The sequence below is a fragment of the Hemiscyllium ocellatum genome, chromosome 31 (assembly GCF_020745735.1).
Source record: "Hemiscyllium ocellatum isolate sHemOce1 chromosome 31, sHemOce1.pat.X.cur, whole genome shotgun sequence".
Taxonomy (NCBI): domain Eukaryota; kingdom Metazoa; phylum Chordata; class Chondrichthyes; order Orectolobiformes; family Hemiscylliidae; genus Hemiscyllium; species Hemiscyllium ocellatum.
In genome coordinates this window covers 51,702,142-51,721,369 of record NC_083431.1, presented here as the reverse complement: position 1 = coordinate 51,721,369, position 19,228 = coordinate 51,702,142, and the positions used below count along the sequence as shown (strand labels likewise).

Below are 19,228 nucleotides of genomic sequence, written 5' to 3'. Positions count from 1 at the left end.
TAGGTCAGGGTAGCAGATTTCCTTCTCTAAAGCAGACATTAATGAACAGTATTGGCTGTTACAACATTCAATGCCGGTCACCCCTCACTGACACAGGCTTTCAACTCGATTTCTTTTTCCACAGTGAGATTTGAACCTGCTGCCTGGAGGAGATGCATCATTAGTCCAGCAACATTACACCACCCCAACCCAAGAAACCAGAGGAGCCAAGGTTTAACATCATGTTTAATCAATACTTCATTTTTTAAAGAAACATCTGAGGCCAATGACATTGTGAGGAGAAAATAATTTGGTTCATGTGCTCACACACACACTTCCATAATTAGAATACAATTCAGAGGCACCGTTTTAGCCATTTAGCATCCCAGACTACTTTGTACATAATATAGAGATGGGATGCTAATTACACAGAGCCATTCAGTACCAGAGAATATCTTTGTACAAAATCTATTGTGAAATAATTTAAAGTCCAGGATCATTCTGCCATTTAACAAGCATTATCATCGCAGGACGATCTTTGCCAGGAGGTGGAGAGACAATGTTAATTGGATACATCAATGATTAACACTTTACAAAACTCTTCAAATTTTCAAGGAACTTGATATACTCCTGGTGTTCCAAAGCTGTGCTCAGCTCAACCAGTTCATCAGCAAAAGTGTTATCAACCCCACGGTCTGCCAGAAAGTCCATCAGATGATCATAGAGGGCCTGTGGGAGACAGAGGTTAGGGTCTGCATGTGACATACAGCAGGTATTCATGACTAAAACTGAGGGGTGTCTGCGTGTTAGAAGCTTAAAACACAAGTATCTCCAAAACAGCTACTGCATGGTTAAAATGCAAATATGGTCACGTTGTCTCTAAAGTATTGAGGAACATCACTGACAAACCTATAACACTGCTCCTGCATATATCAGCCCGCAAGATCAAATCACACCCTATGAAATGCTAAAACTCATTTAACTCAACTTGAAAACTGCATGACGGATGGGAATGCTGTACACATCTGCACAATGTGAAGTGAAGGTAGGATCAGGAGCTGGTGCTGGCCTTTGTGAATGGATAGCACATCAATACATCACAAAGGTTTATTATACACAGGAAGCTTCTTTGACTGCACCAAGGTGGTGAGCAGCTCCTGATGAAACACTGCACCAAGGAGACACCAATAGCAGAACAGGACGCTGAAGGCGGATAGCAAATCCAGCAAAGTATTCAAGTGGAGCAGAAAACACCTTCACCAGATGCCAGAAAAGAGTTTGTATCGGAAACTCTCACCAGAATTTCAAATTCCTACATGTTTTGATAGTTACAAAGACTCAACAAGTTGCTTGCTCCCACTCACCCAGTCCAGGGAGTCTGTATTAAGGGTATAGCTGGTGTCTTTCCAATCATCTTCTCCCGTGGGCTGAAAGCTGACCTCTCTGATGGCAAAGATGTCGCTGTCATCCTCCTCGCCACGCCCAATCTGTAACCGATTCAGACATTTTACACATCAACATGGACAATGAATGAACAATCAGACTTCAAACAAACAGTGTACCAAGAGTAGCCATACGAAGGATTTCTATTTAAATGGCAAGGTTAACATAGAAACAGCACCAATCACAGCTTCTCTAATTAAGACACATTCTCATTTGGACAGGGATAACCAAGCCACTTGTTGTCAGGTCAGTTTCCCAAACTTCCAAACAACTCCATTGTGGAAGTACCAACCAAGAACTGCAGTAATCCAAGGCTCACCCACATTCTCCTTGGGCAATAAGGAATAAGTTAATAGATGTAGTGTCAACTCTGGAGTTTTTCCAATTGCCCACAGCACGTTCTTCATCTTCTCGTATCCTCCTGCAGGATCTGTATCTAAAAAGGTCAACATGCGCTCAACCTCATCTTGTGACTCCAATATAAAAGTGATATAAAAAGGCCCAGACTCTTTGAACATCATCTCCTGATGCTCTGCCTGTACCACTCCATGCCACAGGACACTGGTGATCAGTTTTATCACCAGTCTGCAATGTTCCTGTTCCAAAAGAGAGTAGTCCAAATAAACCTGTTGAACCATAATCTGGTATTGAGAGATTTTTAACTTTGTCCACTCCAGTCCAACAACAGCGCCTGGATATCACTATTGCACATTGCAAGGTCTAGTTTGATGTTAAGAAAGATCATTCTTTATCTCAAGTGAAATTAGTTCATGACCATCCTACAGGGCAAGAACTGCCCCAGGTTTGCTTTTTGTTGATTAAAGCCCTCCACCCTGCTACTTTAATTTGAAACATCAGGGGTTAAGAAACCAAGTTAGTTTAGGGACTATGAATCCTGCAGCACATCACACCTCCTGACTCCCCAAAGCCACTACTCCATCTACAAGGCACAATGATGAGATACTCCCCACTTGCTTGGATAAATGCATCTCCAACAATACTCAAGCAGCTCAATATCCTCCAGGACAAAGCAGTTTGATCAGCACCCCATCTATCACTTTGCATACCAGCAGCAGTATGTATAAGATACACTGCAGCAACTTTTCAAGGATCATTCAAAAATATCCCTCAAACCTGCAATCTCTACCACCCAGAGGAAAAGGCCAGCAGATAAAAGGGAACACCACTCCCCGCGAGTTCTTGTCGAAGGCAGAAACTGGCATGACTTGTGAATTACAACACTGTCCCTTTACTCTCATTAGGAAGTCACCCTGGAACTCCCTCCGTGACAGCTGTTGGTGCCTCTACACCACACGGACAACAGCAGTTCAGGAAAGAAGCACATCACCACTTCCCTGGGCAGTAGTGCCCGAGGTGGGCAATAAAAGCTGGTGCTGCCACGTGCCTCCACTATTTGCTCTTCCCAAACAATTTAAGTCATCTTGCTCTGCAACTACAATCCCATTCTAATGAATTCCGACTGCTTTCTGGTCATACCCCAGTTGGCACTGTCAACAGTTGATAGAGTCCCTGCAGTACGGCAGCAGGCCACTCGGTCCATCAAGCCACACTGACCCTCCAAAGAACACCCACCCAGAACCATTCCCCCATACCTGATCCCTGTATTCCTGCGTTTACTATAGCTAATCCACCTAGCCTGCACATCTCTGGACTGTACGAGGTAAGCAGAGCACCCAGAGGAAACCTACGCAGACACAGGGAGAACGTGGAAACTCCACACGGAAAATTGCCTGACGATGGAATTGAACCTGGGTCCTGGCACTGTGAGGCAGCAATGCTAACCACTGAGCCATCTTGCAACCCTCTGGGAAACTAAGGTAGGGCAATAAATGCTGGTTTAGCCAGTGATGCCAACATCCCACGGGGACCTCAAATGCACAGCCTCAAAAAGGACAATGAAAGCAGACCGAATAGAAACATTAAAAAGGCAACTGGACAACTACTCAAAAGGGAAAATACACATGTTTACAACAGCAAAGCCTTGGAGTGGGAGAAGACAGGACAAAGTGAAAATCCACAATTGACATTCCAACCAACGCTCAGCAGGAATACCCACCTCATCTTCAGGATAGTGGCAATCAAAAACTAGACTCTGGTTATTTGACAGCTTGGTCACTTCCACAACAAAGTTTGGGGTTGAGATGATTTCAGGCTGCAAAAGAATTCAATTATTTGTTAGACAGAAGATGACATTATACCTAAACAACAGAATAAAAAAAAATCTAAAGAGCTAAAATTCCAAGAAACCAACCTCCCGACAGGCCCAGCTGCTTTGTAAACTGGGAATAGACAAGCAGCAAAATTCAACGAATTCTCAGACTTTTGATTTACCCCACTCCCTCACTCTCCCTCATCACTAGCTGTATCCTTTCTCCCAATAACCCTCTCCAGCCAACTCAATCTTTTGACTTATTCCTTACGCAATTCAATGCTTCAATAGCTAAATTTTAATCATTTAATTTTAAATTGGAAGCCTTGGAGGACTGGGAATCAGTGTGGTCAGCAAGTACAGGGTGAAACGTGAGAATTAGGACAGAGGCAGCAGCATTTAGATTAATGGAGGGAGAAAGATGAGAAGCTGGACAGAGCATTAGTCTAGATGCAACAACAGCACGGGAAAGGAATACAACATGAAGAGGTGGGTGTCTTGAAAGTGGGGATATGTTTGACGGAAAAATATGCGATCTTTGCAAAGAAATAGTTATTCTAAGTACTTTATCCATTTGATTAATCATCTTAAAAGTCAATTAGATTACTCCACAATTTTCTACATTCGCCACTCTCTGCAAGTGGCATTGAGCATAGATACAACTTCTTCATATCTCAGTGGAACAGGTATTGAGCCTCCCCTTTCTCAGGCCTGCTTCATAATATCTTTGGCCTGCTTCCTGTTACTTAAAGCTGAAGCTTCAGAACTCCTCCACTGTCAGTGTTACCTCCTATGCGCTGTTTTCACTTTTCCACCAACTCAAAACACATCTTTAGATCAAAAAACTATAAACTACCCAAGAGACTGATTAGCAAGGTTACATGTCATGGAAGCTGAAAAGGTGTTGCTGAAGAATTGAATTCCTGTAGAAGGGCTCATGCCCAAAACGTCAATTCTCCAGGGCCTTGGATGCTGCGTGACCTGCTGCGCTTTTCCAGCAACATATTTTCAGCTCTGATCTCCAGCATCTGCAGTCCTCACTTTCTCCTAGATCTCATTGAATACAGGGAGAACTAGCCATTTGGATACAGAATTGGCTCAAAGGTAGAAGACAGAGGGTGGTGGTGGAGGGTTGTTTTTCAGACTGGAGGCCTGTGACCAGTGGAGTGCCACATGAATCGATGCTGGGCCCTCTACTTTTTGTAATTTACATAAATGATTTGGATGCGAGCATAAGAGGTACAGTGAGTAAGTTTGCAGATGACATCAAAATTGGAGGTGTAGTGGACAGCGAAGAGGGTTACTTCAGATTACAACAGGATCTGGACCAGATGGGCCAATAGGCTGAGAAGTGGCAGATGGAGTTTAATTCAGATAAATTCAAGGTGCTGCATTTTGGTAAAGCAAATCTTAGCAGGACTTCTACACTTAATGGGAAGGTCCCAGGGAGTGTTGCTGAACAAAGAGACCTGAAGTGCAGGCTCATAACTCCTTGAAAGTGGAGTCGCAGGTAGATAGGATTGCGAAGGCGGCGTTTGGTATGCTTTCCTTTATTGGTCAGAGTATTGAGTACAGGAGTTGGGAGGTCATATTGCGGCTGTACAGGACATTGGTTAGGCCACTGTTGGGATATTGCATGCAATTCTGGTCTCCTTCCTATCGGAAAGATGTTGTGAAACTTGAAAGGGTTCAGAAAGGATTTACAAGGATGTTGCCAGGGTTGGAGAATCTGAGCTACAGGAAGAGTCTGAACAGGCTGGGGCTGTTTTTCCTTGGGCGTTGGAAGCTGAGGGGAGACCTTATAGAGGTTTACAAAATTATGAGGGGCATGGGTAGGATAAATAGACAAAGTATTTTCCTTGGGGTCGGGGAGTCCAGAAGCATAGGTTTAGGATGAGAGGGGAAAGATATAAAAGAGACCTAAGGGGCAAATTTTTCACGCAGAGGGTGGTATGTGTATGGAATGAGCTGCCAGAAGATGTGGTGGAGGTTGGTACAATTGCAACATTAAAGAGGCATTTGGATGGGTATATGAATAGGAAGGGTTTGGAGGGATATGGGCCGGGTGCTGGCAGGTGGGACTAGATTGGGTTGGGATGTCTGGTCGGCATGGACCGTGCTGTACATTTCTATGACTATATGACAACTGTTGAAAACATCAACAATACCTGAAGACGGCCTTGCAACATCTCGTGTTTCAGAACAACTTCATCCCTAGCTTCCAACTGCTCTCCATCAGACCTACCATGGTCATTCTCTGTATTACGAACAGCATTAACAATGTTCCTGAGATTTCCCCTTTGTATCTTCAAAGCTCCAAACAAGCTGTCCAATATCTCTTCCCTCGTTGTAATTCAGCATTCAGTGGGTAGTCTGTAATTCTCAACTCTTCTTCCTTCAAGATTTCCCCTCAGCTCCTTCTCCAGTTTCAAGTTTTTAAAAAGACAAGCTTCAGCTCTTTCAATGACTACTACTTGATTTATATTGTCACTTTCCAACTTCCACCTTTATGGTCATTAATATTCCACATTGGTTTCTCAAATGTTTACCGCTAGGTTAAGCGGTTGATCATGGGAACGGTTCACAATCCCAAATATCTAGTGTGTTTAAACGGAAACAGAACGAGGAGTAAGTGGGTCTGAAAACCAGAATAAAACCACAAGCTCAGGCTGTCAAAAATATATTTTGGACAACAATTACTTCTAGAATATTAGACACCCTACAGCACCCTGAAATTAAAAGTCACAAATTGATCCAGGAAATTTCAGTTGTTCAAACAAACAACTGCAAGTTTATATTCAATACTTCATTTCAAATATCCGACAAGAGCAGAGAATCAGAACGAAGGTTTCCATGCACCAGACATATCCTTCAAATGTGAATCTCGGCAAAACATTCCACTCATTCCTACAGATTAGTCTCATCTGCGTGTGCTCAATCAACAGTAGGTTAGACTTCCCCCGAACTGCTCTTTGTAGGCACTGCCAGTAGGTTTCTTCCATGTGCCAATACAGCCCATAGTGGTGAAGGTGACGCAGTGTGGAGATGGGCAAGAGGGGTATTTTATATTAAAATGGAGGGTTTTTTAAAAAATTCCTTCACTGCGTCACTGGCTAGGCCAGCATTTCTTGCCATCTCTAATTGCCCAGAGGCCAGTTGAGAGTCAACCACGTTGTTATGGGCTTGGATCACGTGTAGGCCGAAAGAACATTAGCAAACCAGATGGGCTTTTCCAAAAATCAGCAATGGACGCACGGTCATCTTAATTCCTATTTTTCTTTTACGGTGGTGGAGTTTTAACAGAGACCATTCCCCAGGCCATCATCTCCCCCAAGTACATAACACTGGAATTGGATAGAATTGGGGAAAAGTGTGAACAATATCAAAAACTGAAAAGGAAGAGGAAATAAATTGAGGACTCTCAAACTTGGTTCCACTGCCTAAAAGCCTTGATTAGGTTACTCTTAACTTTCTATTTTCACTCCTGTTGACAATGTATGCCCATTTCTTCACGGCTCAGAGTCAGAGATGTACAGCATGGAAACAGACCCTTCGGGCCAACCCATCCATGCTGACCAGATATCCCAACCCAATCTAGTCCTACATGCCAGCACCCAGCCCATGTCCCTCCAAACCCTTCCTATTCATATACCCATCCAAATGCCTCTTAAATGTTGCGATTGTACCAGCCTCCACCACTTCCTCTGGCAGCTCATTCCATACATATATCACCCTTAGGTCTCTTTTTTTATCTTTCCCATCTCACCCTAAACCTATGCCTATGCCCTCTAGTTCTGGACTCCCCAACCCCAGGGAAAAGACTTTGTCTATTTATCCTATTCATGCCCCTCAATTTTGTAAACCTCTAAGGTCACCCCTCAGCCTCCGACGTTCCAGGGAAAACAGTCCCAGCCTGTTCAGCATCTCCCTATAGCTCAAATCCTCCAACCCTGGCAACATCCTTGTACATCTTTTCTGAACCCTTTCAAGTTTCACAACATCTTTCTGATAGAAAGGAGACCAGAATTGCACGCAATATTCCAACAGTGGCCCAACCAATGTCCTGTACAGCTGCAACATGACCTCCCAACTCCTGTACTCAATACTCTGACCAATAAAGGAAAGCGTACCAAATGCTGCCTTCACTATCCTATCTACTGGTCAGTCCACTTTCAAGGAGCTATGAACCTGCACTCCAAGGTCTCTTTGTTCAGCAACACTCCCTAGGACCTTACCATTAAGTGTATAAGTCCTGCTAAGCTTTGCTTTCCGGCTCAAGTGAAGTCAGGTATTATCGTTCCCCTTTTGGCTGTCAGTTATGTAAGCCCAAGTGCGTTCTTTTGTGTCGTTGCGTCCATGAGTAACTTAAACGGGACCAACTTAGAGAGATGTTTGGAGGGGTTTCTGCACGTCTCAGACGCAGCATTCAGACAACTGGTTGAACAACGGGGCATTTGTGAAGGCTCATGGCATCAGATCAAACATGGGAAGGAAACTTCCTCATTACCACCTCTTGCCCTCCCTTAGTTGACGTATCAGTACTCCTCCATGTCAAACACCACTTGGAGATTGTGTAGAGGGTGGCATGGTGCGGAATGTCTGCTGGGCAGGGACTTCAATATCCATCAACAGGAGCACCAGTATTATAGGTAAAGAGGGAAGCGCCTACAAAAACTCATCCTCACTAATCCACCTTCTGCAGCTGCATCCTCTTGCAGACAAAAATCCCCCCGTCACATTGAGATAACCCTCTATTGTTTTGTGGGGTCCTACCACTGTGATGAAAAGGATAGATTTCAAATAGGTTTAGAATCTCAAAACTAGGCATCCACAAGGCATCATCAGCAGAATTGTTATAGATTGAGATTGTTAACCTCATGGCAGGGCATATCCCCCACTCTGCCATTAAAGTACAGCGGTCCTGGTTTGATGAATACAGAGGGGAGCATGCCAGGCACAGCACCAAACATACCTAAAAAATAAAAAATGTCAACCTGGTGAAGGTACAAATCAGAACTCCTTTCATGCTGAACAGAAATGGCACACAATCCAAGAATCTACAGATCCTAGCTAAGCTCTGCAGACCTGTGACATCCAGTCACGAATGGAGATGGGCACTTAAGGCAACTCACTGGAGGAGAGGTTTCCACAAATGTCCCCACCCTCAATGGCAGAGAAGCCCAGTATACCAGAACAAAAGACAAAGCTGAAGCAAATGCAATATTCTCCAGCCAGCTGTGCCGAGTGGACAATCCATTTTGACCTCCTCCACGGCCCCCAGAATCACCAATTCCAGTCTTCAACTAATTTCACGTGATATCAAGTAATGGTTGGAGGTACTGGACATTACAAAGGCTATGGCACTGACAACATTCCAGCAATATTACTGAAGACAAAGTCAGAACCATACAGTACAGAAACAGACTCTTCAGTCCAACTCAGCCACAACAACCAGTCATCCAATCGGACCTAGCCCCAAGATATGCGCTCCAGAACTTGCTGCTCCCATAGCCAGGCTGTTCCAGTACAACACTGCCATCTATTCAATGTTAAACATTGCCCAGGTATGTCCTGTACATAAAATGCAAGACAAATCCAGCCCAGCATAAGATTTAAGTGAAAGACTTCAAATCTTTGCACAATCTCAATGTGAAATTACTGTTGACTTATTTTAACATTTGAAGTTGGTTAAAACAAAATGCAAAACGACATTGTCACAACAACTAATTTTATTTTAATGAACAATTCAGGTCACATCAATATTTTGTGAACTTCGATATAAACTGAGGGGATTGGTCTAATTTATTGTTTACTCTTTAGGTTAATACAGACAAATTTTCTGAAGTTAGTCTACACCTCAGTTTTAACTACCTTTCAACAGGTAGTCTGACAGGTACAGAAACTACACGACCTGCATTAGATCAGAGACACGAGTGAATAAAAATAAGAATGGGAACAGGTTGGATGATTGGGACTTTATTGTCATGTGGCAGGTAAACTGACAAGTTGGGCTGAACGGCCTATTTTGTGCTGCACATTTTAACAGGTTTCTCCATATGGACCCCTCGCTGTGATTCCCTTTCCTCAGTATCAGGAGACCACTAGAGGGGATATTGCTACTGTCCAACAACCAGGAACAAAATGGCAAAGCAGAGGCTTCAAAGATATAAACACATTGAGAGTGCTGAGCAATGGTGTAAGTGGTACAGGCCTCTTTGCACCTCATTTAAATACTGCTGCAGCGACAATGTTAGGTTGGATGAGGGGAAACAGGGTAGTCTATTGTTAGCTCCCACATACCTTGATCGTACCCAGGTCCACTTTTCCATACCTTCAGTCACCCTTCCAGATACACAGTACTCACTCTTGAATAGATTTTTAAGAGAATAAGTTCAAGTTCAACTCATTCGGTTTTAAATTTTGTACCCAGCCAGTTATCAAGAACAATATCGTTCACTGTTTGAATGCCACCTGTTTACATGTTTTAGAAAAAGTGGTGCTTTAAACAGCCTTTTAAATACCCATGTGCATTCTGCCCAGACAAATCTCCAGCACCAACTCCTATCAGTACAAAAGCCCAGTCAATCCACCCTGACTCAGGATGAATACATAATGAGCATGCCTGTTTAAATTATCTTCCAACTTTACCAAAGTGACTGCCAGAGTACTGTGGAAGATCAATCCATCTTACCTCATTCTCAGAACCCTTCTGTTCTTCCTGTGGTTCTTCCTCCATTGTTGGTGGAATGCTGTTATTGATATTAAAGCTAACTGTAACCCTTCAAACAGAAAGAGGTGAAAAAGGCTATGGATAAACAATAAGCAGCCAGCTGCAGCTCTGAACCACAGACAGTAGAATGACAGCGAGCATGCTAGGATTTCAGACTGCTCACAGCCATAAGTTCATTTAAAAACCAGGCCTGGTAAAGAATTTGTCACAATATTTAGGAACTTGATAAATGGTGTTTTAAAGCTGAACACTGGTAGTGCACAGGCTAATAAACCACCCAAACATATTTGCAATGGTTAACATTATACTCTTTACTTGATACTGGAAACTTTACAGACTAAATATACAGCAAAAATCTATAATTTGATTCAATATACAAATTTGATTATGGTGTCAGTACAAAAAAAATTAAATCTTTAAGACTTCACACTGCTAGCTAAAAATAGGAGTTTGCTTGTTAACAGCCATTATGCGGTCTCACTTTCTGGACTCCAGCGTTGAAATTATAAGACTCCCAACATATTTTCAAAACTGAAAATGCATTTTTCATTGTGCAGTATATAGTTATTCTACATTCTTTTAGGACTGAAGTGGTATTTGACAGTTTTGACCCCACTGAGAGGTTGTGCATTTAAAGCCCACAGCAGGAACTTGTATATTTGATCAAACCAATTACTGCAGATGCAGATCAGAAATGCAAAAAAGAAAATGTGGAGAAACACAACATATATGGCAGCATCTCCACTTCCAAAAAATGTGCTGCTGGACTCAATTGTATTTGTTTGGGGAAGCAATGGCCGAGAGATATTATTGCTTGGCCTTTTAATCTAGCCATGGCAGAAAGCCTCCTTCCTTTAGGGAAGGAAATCAGTCATCCTTACCTGCTCTGACCCAAAGCGACTCCAGACCCACAATAATGTGGTTGACTCTTAACCACCTTCTGGGCAATTAGGGATATACAATAAATTTTGGCCCAGCCAGAGTTAAACATCATGTAATACCAGGGTGTAGACCAACAGGTTTACTTGGAAGTACTAGCTTTCCGAGCACTCCTCCTTCAGCAGGTAGCTGTACACAGAATCAAAAGACAATTTACAGGAAAAGATCAGTGCCTTGCAACTGAAACAACATATTGACACCGCAATCTTTTGCTATAGATTTTGTGTTTTATGATCTTGCTCCACAGCTATCTGAAGCAGCAGCTGCCCAAACACTAGTACTTCCAAACAGACCTGTTGGACTATAATCTAGTGTTGTGATTTTTAAACTTTGCCCACCCCAGTCCAACACTGGCACCTTCACATCACGGCCATGCCACAGACATAGATATTTCATCAGTGAATGAAAAAGATCTCAACAGAAGCTGTCAGGCTGGTTGGGTTTATCAGCACTGTTGTCTTTGTTTATATATTCCTGGCCATCATCTACTGCAATACTGCAAAAAAGGATGTGCTTTTTTTTGAGGATGGGCTGTTAAACCAAGAGACACCAACAAGTTCAGGCAAAACTTTAAAAATTTATGGAACTAATTAATAAAAAAAGAACTGCTTGCCTGTCCAAAATCCATTGTCATGACTTTAACTAAAAACATATAAACTGGCCATTTCCCCGAATGCTGAATGACAACACTCACTTTTCACCGTCAACTTTCCGTACAAGTTTGGCCTCAGTCCCATTGAGCCCAATTTCCCAGCCTCCTGACACCTTCGGCAGGGTCGAAGTCTTCTGGATTTTCCTCTCCTCCTTGATTTCGTCAGTGAGGAATTCAGCGAATGCTTTGTCACCTACAGGGGCAATGCACAAACCAGCCGGGTCAAATCACACATACAGCAACCCAAAGCTTCACAGAGCAAGGACCTGACCCTGAAGGTGGAGAGATCTCCAACCTAGAGCCTCAGTCATAGAGGTTAAGAGCAGAGAAAAAGGCCCTTCAGCCCATCGACTCTGCACCCATTAAAACAAAAGCATCAACTGCTATAATCCGGTGTTACAGTGTAACCGGTGTGCAGTCGGTCTGACCGATGTGTGCACAGCAACACACCCCCTCACCCTGGCGGGGGGGGGGGGGGGGGGGAAGAACAACAGGGAGGGGGGGAACGACAGGGAGGGGGGGACGGGACACGGGGGGGGGGGGGGGGAAGAGACACACCGGACAAGGAGGGGGGTGGGGGACACGGGACAGGGAGGGGGTGGGGGGACACGGGACAGGGAGGGGGGGGGGGGACACGGGACAGGGAGGGGACAGGGAGGGGGGGGGGAGGACTCGGGACAGGGGGTGGGGGACACGGGACAGGGAGGGGACAGGGAGGGGGTGGGGGGACACGGGGAGGGGGGGGACAGGGAGGGGGGGGGAGGACTCGGGACAGGGGGTGGGGGACACGGGACAGGGAGGGGACAGGGAGGGGGTGGGGGGACACGGGGAGGGGGGGGACAGGATGGAACCAGGGTCTGCCCCACCCCCCTCTCCCTCTCCCTCACCCTCTCCCTCACCCTCCGTGTGTAGGGCCCCGCAGCCGCAGGACACGCCGGTGAGGTGGTGGCTGGAGCCGAGCGGCCTGCGGCCCGAGGCCGAGCTACAGAGCAGCCACATGGAGCGGGTGAGGCCGCGGATCCCCGGAGGCCCGGGCCGCAGGACGGAGGCGAGCGGCGGGGGCGCGGTGACCTGAGGGCCCAGGCGGGAGGAGGCGGCCACAAGCCGGGAGAGAACACGGAGCCTCAGCATAGCGACCGGGAGCAGCGTGGGGATCATCACCCGGAACCGGAAACCAGGGCACACAACCAATCAGCTGCTGGGATAGCGGGGGGAACCAATCAGCTGCTGGGATAGCGGGGGGAACCAATCAGCTGCTGGGATAGCAGGGGAACCAATCAGCTGCTGGGATAGTGGGGGAAACCAATCAGCTGCTGGGATAGCGGGGGAAACCAATCAGCTGCTGGGATAGCGGGGGAACCAATCAGCTGCTGGGATAGCGGGGGAAACCAATCAGCTGCTGGGATAGCGGGGGAACCAATCAGCTGCTGGGATAGCGGGGGAAACCAATCAGCTGCTGGGATAGGGGGAACCAATCAGCTGCTGGGATAGTGGAGGAAACCAATCAGCTGCTGGGATAGTGGAGGAAACCAATCAGCTGCTGGGATAGCGGGGAACCAATCAGCTGCTGGGATAGCGGGGAACCAATCAGCTGCTGGGATAGCGGGAACCAGTCAGCTGCTGGGATGGGGGGAACCAATCACCTGCTGGGATGGGGGGGAACCAATCACCTGCTGGGATGGGGGGGAACCAGTCAGCTGCTGGGATGGGGGGGAAACCAATCAGCTGCTGGGATAGCGGGGGAAACCAATCAGCTGCTGGAATAGGGGGAACCAGTCAGCTGCTGGAATGGGGGAACCAATCAGCTGCTGGGATGGGGGGAACCAATCACCTGCTGGGATAGCGGGGAACCAGTCAGCTGCTGGGATGAGGGGGGGGAACCAATCAGCTGCTGGGATAGCGGGGGAAACCAATCAGCTGCTGGGATAGGGGGAACCAATCAGCTGCTGGGATTGGGGGGAACCAGTCAGCTGCTGGGATGGGGGGGAACCTATCAGCTGCTGGGATAGTGGGGGAAACCAATCAGCTGCTGGGATAGGGGGGACCAGTCAGCTGCTGGGATGGGGAGGAAACCAATCAGCTGCTGGGATAGCGGGGAACCAATCAGCTGCTGGGATGGGGGGAACCAATCACCTGCTGGAATAGCGGGGAACCAGTCAGCTGCTGGGATGGGGGGAACCAATCACCTGCTGGGATAGCGGGGAACCAGTCAGCTGCTGGGATGGGGGGAACCAATCAGCTGCTGGGATAGGGGGGGACCAGTCAGCTGCTGGGATGGGGAGGAAACCAATCAGCTGCTGGGATAGCGGGGAACCAATCAGCTGCTGGGATGGGGGGAACCAATCACCTGCTGGAATAGCGGGGAACCAGTCAGCTGCTGGGATGGGGGGAACCAATCACCTGCTGGGATAGCGGGGAACCAGTCAGCTGCTGGGATGGGGGGAACCAATCAGCTGCTGGGATAGCGGGGGAAACCAATCAGCTGCTGGGATAGGGGGAACCAGTCAGCTGCTGGGATGTGGGGAACCAATCAGCTGCTGGGATAGCGGGGGAAACCAATCAGCTGCTGGGATAGCGGGGGAAACCAATCAGCTGCTGGGATTGGGGGGAACCAATCAGCTGCTGGGATTGGGGGGAACCAATCAGCTGCTGGGATGGGGGGGGAACCTATCAGCTGCTGGGATAGTGGGGGGAACCAATCAGCTGCTGGGATAGGGGGAACCAATCAGCTGCTGGGATGGGGGGAACCAGTCAGCTGCTGGGATGGGGGGGAACCAGTCAGCTGCTGGGATGGGGGGGAACCTGTCAGCTGCTGGGATGGGGGGGAACCTATCAGCTGCTGGGATAGTGGGGGAAACCAATCAGCTGCTGGGATAGGGGGGACCAGTCAGCTGCTGGGATGGGGGGGGAACCTATCAGCTGCTGGGATAGGGGGAACCAGTCAGCTGCTGGGATAGCAGGGGGAAACCTATCAGCTGCTGGGATAGTGGGGGAAACCCATCAGCTGCTGGGATAGGGGGGAACCAGTCAGCTGCTGGGATGGGGGGGAACCTATCAGCTGCTGGGATAGGGGGAACCAGTCAGCTGCTGGGATAGCAGGGGAAACCAATCAGCTGCTGGGATGGGGGGGAAACCAGTCAGCTGCTGGGATGGGGGGGAAACCAGTCAGCTGCTGGGATGGGGGGGAAACCAGTCAGCTGCTGGGATGGGGGGAACCAGTCAGCTGCTGGGATAGGGGGGAACCCAATCAGCTGCTGGGATAGGGGGAACCAGTCAGCTGCTGGGATAGCAACGACTAAGTTGGTGAGACCAACAGCATCTGTGATAGAGAGATTGATGGGGAAATCAGCTGCTGATATTGAGACATGTGTCAGCTTCTGGAATCAAGAGCCCAATCAGTGTTCAGGCTCAAAGGACCAATCAACTGCCTGGATTAAGGGTCCAATCACTTGCTTGTATGGAGGGACGAGCCAGATTCTGGGATTGAGAGATGAATCGTTTCTGGGGTTGATAAACCAGTCATCTTCAGGCAATGGGGATAAATGAGCTTCTGGGATTGAGGGTTTAGCTGTTTGCATATGTATAATTAGAACATAGAACAATACAGCACAGAACAGGCCCTTCGGCCTACGATGTTGTGCAGAACATTTGTCCTAGCTTAAGCACCTATCCATGTACCTATCCAATTGCTGCTTAAAGGTCACCAATGATTCTGACTCTACCACTCCCACAGGCAGCGCATTCTATGCCCCCACCACTCTCTGGGTAAAGAACCTACCCCCTGACTTCCCCCCTATACCTTCCACCCTTCACCTTAAATTTATGTCCCCTTATAACTCTGTTGTACCTGGGGAAAAAGTCTCTGACTGTCTGCTCTATCTATTCCCCTGATCATCAAGTCACCCCTCATCCTTCACCGTTCCAATGAGAAAAGGCCTAGCACTCTCAACCTATCCTCGTACGACCTATTCTCCATTCCAGGCAACATCCTGGTAAATCTCCTCTGCACCCTCTCCAGAGCTTCCACATCTTTCCTAAAGTGAGGCGACCAGAACTGCACACAGTACTCCAAATGTGGCCTAACCAAAGTCCTGTACAGCTGCAACATCACCTCACGACTCTTGAATTCAATCCATCTGCTAATGAACGCTAATACACCATAGGCGTTCTTACAAGCTCTATCCACCTGAGTGGCAAATTTCAAAGAGCTATGAACGTAGACCCCAAGATCCCTCTGCTCCTCCACCTTACTAAGAACCCTACCGTTAACCCTGTATTCCGCATTCTTATTTGTCCTTCCAAAATGGACAACCTCACACTTGACAGGGTTGACCTCCATCTGCCACTCCTCAGCCCTGCTCTGCATCATATCAAAGTCCCTTTGCAGCCGACAACAGCCCTCCTCACTGTCCACAACTCCACCAATCTTCGTATTGTCTGCAAGTTTACTGACCCACCCTTCGACTCCCTCTTCCAAATCATTAATGAAAATTACAAACAGCAGAGGACCGGAACTGATCCCTGCGGAACTCCACTTGTAACTGGGCTCCAGGCTGAATATTTACCATCTACCTCTGACTTCAACCAGTTAGCCAGTTCTCTATCCAACTGGCCAAACTTCCCTCTAACCCATGCCACCTGACTTTTCGCATAAGCCTACCATGGGGAACCTTATCAAATGCCTTACTAAAATCCATGTACACTACACTCACTGCTCTACCCTCATCCACATGCTTGGTCACCTCCTCAAAGAATTCAATAAGACTTGTAAGGCAAAACCTACCCCTCACAAATCCGTGCTGGCTGTCCCTAATCAAGTAGTGTCTTTCCAGATACTCATAAATCCTATCCCTCAGTACCCTTTCCATTACTTTGCCTACCACCGAAGTAGGACTAACTGGCCTGTAATTCCCGGGGTTATCCCTATTCCCTTTTTTGAACAGGGGCACAACATTTGCCACTCTCCAGTCCCCTGGTACTACCCCCATTTACAGTGAAGGTGAAAAAAATCATTGCCAACGGTACTGCAATTTCCTCTCTTGCTTCCCACACAATCCTAGGATATATCCCGTCAGGCCCAGGGGACTTGTCTATCCTCAAGTTTCTCAAAAAGCCCAACACATCTTCCTTCCTAACAAGTATCTCCTCTAGCTTACCAGTCCGTTTCATACTCTCCTCTTCAACAATACGGTCCCTCTCATTTGTAAATACTGAAGAAAAGTACTCATTCAAGACCTCTCCTATCTCTTCCGACTCAATACACAGTCTCCCACTACTGTCCTTGATCGGACCTACCCTCGTTCTCGTCATTCTCATCTTTCTCACATTCGTATAAAAGGCCTTGGGGTTATCCTTGATCCTACCCACCAAAGATTTTTCATGCCCTCTCTTAGCTCTCCTAATCCCTTTCTTCAGCTCCCTCCTGGCTATCCTGTATCCCTCCAACGCTCTGTCTGAACCTTGTTTCCTCAACCTTATGTAAGCCTCCTTCTTCCTCCTTACAAGACATTCAACCTCCCTCGTCAACCAAGGTTCCCTCACACGTCCATCACTTTCCTGCCTGACAGGTACATACATAATCAAGGACACGTTGTACCTGTTCCTTGAAAAAGTTCCACATTTCAAAGACATCCTTCCCTGACAGCCTATGCTCCCAATTTATGCTCCTCAGATCCTGTCTTGCAGCATCGTATTTACCCCAATTGTAAAACCTGCCCTGTTGCACGCACCTATCTCTCTCCATAACCAAGGTGAAAGTCACAGAATTGTGGTCATCATCACCAAAATGCTCACCCACTAACAAGCCCATCATTTGTCCAGGTTTGTTACCAAGTACCAAATCCAATATGGCCTCCCCTCTGGTCGGACAATCTACATACTGAGTTAGAAAAGCTTCCTGGACACACTGCACAAACACCGCCCCGTCCAATCTACTTGATCTAAAGAGCTTCCAATCAATATCTGGGAAGTTCAAATCGCCCATGACTATTAACCTGTAGCTCCTGCACCTTTCCAAAATCTGTTTCCCAATCTGTTTCTCCACATCTCTGCTGCTATTGGGGGGCTTATAGTAAACACCCAACAAGGTGACTGCTCCTTTCCTATTTCTGACTTCAGCCCATACTACCTGCAAAGGCAGATCCCCCTCAAACTGCCTTTCTGCAGCCATTATACCATTTCTAATTAGCAACGCCACCCACCCCCCTCCTTTGTTCCCCCCCAATCTTACTGAAACATCTGTAACCAGGAACCTCCAACAACCATTCCTGTCCCTCTTCTATCCACGTTTCCGTGATGGCCACAATATGGTAGTCCCAAGTACCGATCCACACCTTAAGTTCACCCACCTTATTTCTGATACTCCTTGCGTTGAAGTATACACACTTGAGCCCATCTCTGTGTCCTCAAGTTTTCCCTGTCAGTGCTACCTTCTCCACAGCCTCCCTACATTCTTGGATATCCTGAAAAACAGCTAACCTACTTGCTGGACTACAAGTCCTGATCCCATCCCCCTGCCAAATTAGCTTAATTAGTTGCTGGGATCAAGGGACCAATCAACAGCTAAAATGGATGGAACCAATCAACTGCTGGGTTTATGAACCAATCATCTGCTTGGGCTGAGGACACACTAAACTACTAGGATTAAGGGAGCAATCACTTGCTGGGATTGAGAAACCACTCAGCCACTGAGGTTGAGAGACCAATCAACTGTTAGGATAAAAAGACCAATCTGGTCATTTGATCCCAGCAGCTGGTATAAAGGAACCAGAGACAGTGAAGTTCATAGAATCCCACAGTCCAAAAATGTGCAGATTAGATGAATTGGGCATGCTAAATGGCCCTTGGTGTTAGGTGAAGGGGTAAATGTAGGGGAATGGCTCTGGGTGGGTTGCGCTATGGTGGGTTGTTGTGGACTTGTTGGGCTGAAGGGCCTGTTTTCACACTGTAAGTAATCTAATCTGATCTCTTCCTTCACAAGATCCTGAATTCCTGCCTTGGGCAAGGGTGTGTGGTAAATATGTTCTCCCTATGTTTGTGTGGGTGTCCTCCAAGTGCTCTGGTTTCCTCTGGGTGATCCAAAGATGTGCTGGTCAGGTGAATATGGGCAATTTAGCATAGCCAAGTGTTAGGTGCATTAGTCAGAGGGAAGTGGGTCTGGGTGGGTTACTCTTTTGGAGGGACTTGTTGGGCTGAAAAGCCTGTTTCCATACTGTAGGGAATCTAATCCATCACTTGGAGAGACAAAATCTAGAAAGATATGATGGAGTGGTCTGGTCAGAGGTGTCTACTGCAGATTACGAGAGAGATGCAATTG

At 46.9% G+C, this 19,228-nt stretch overlaps 2 protein-coding genes across 2 annotated transcripts in view; one reads left to right on the top strand and one right to left on the bottom strand.

The window, feature by feature from the left end:
* Positions 1-367, top strand: part of rpain (RPA interacting protein) — a 30,020-nt gene extending 29,653 nt beyond the window's left edge. Inside the window, exon 7 of the mRNA XM_060847988.1 lies at positions 125-367. Within this exon, the coding sequence (XP_060703971.1) occupies positions 125-127 (3 nt within the window). The 3' untranslated portion in view covers positions 128-367. The remainder of the gene's footprint in view (positions 1-124) is intronic.
* Positions 208-13,088, bottom strand: c1qbp (complement component 1, q subcomponent binding protein). The gene is made up of 6 exons (XM_060847984.1): positions 12,813-13,088; positions 11,956-12,106; positions 10,284-10,371; positions 3,500-3,595; positions 1,344-1,466; positions 208-708 (listed from the first exon to the last, which is right to left on the bottom strand). Exons 1-6 carry the CDS (start codon positions 13,069-13,071, stop codon positions 562-564), a joined length of 864 nt encoding a protein of 287 aa, XP_060703967.1. The 5' UTR covers positions 13,072-13,088; the 3' UTR covers positions 208-561.
* Between the last annotated feature and the right edge of the window lie 6,140 nt (positions 13,089-19,228).

Bases quoted from the DNA above. Each gene is read 5' to 3' on its own strand.
- c1qbp (XM_060847984.1), bottom strand. From the start codon at position 13,071: ATGATCCCCACGCTGCTCCCGGTCGCTATGCTGAGGCTCCGTGTTCTC. The intron at 3,596-10,283 runs GTAAGATGGATT...ATTCTTTTGCAG, and splicing joins AGAAGGGTTCTGAGAATGAG to CCTGAAATCATCTCAACCCC. The intron at 1,467-3,499 runs GTGGGTATTCCT...AATCGGTTACAG, and splicing joins GCCACTATCCTGAAGATGAG to ATTGGGCGTGGCGAGGAGGA.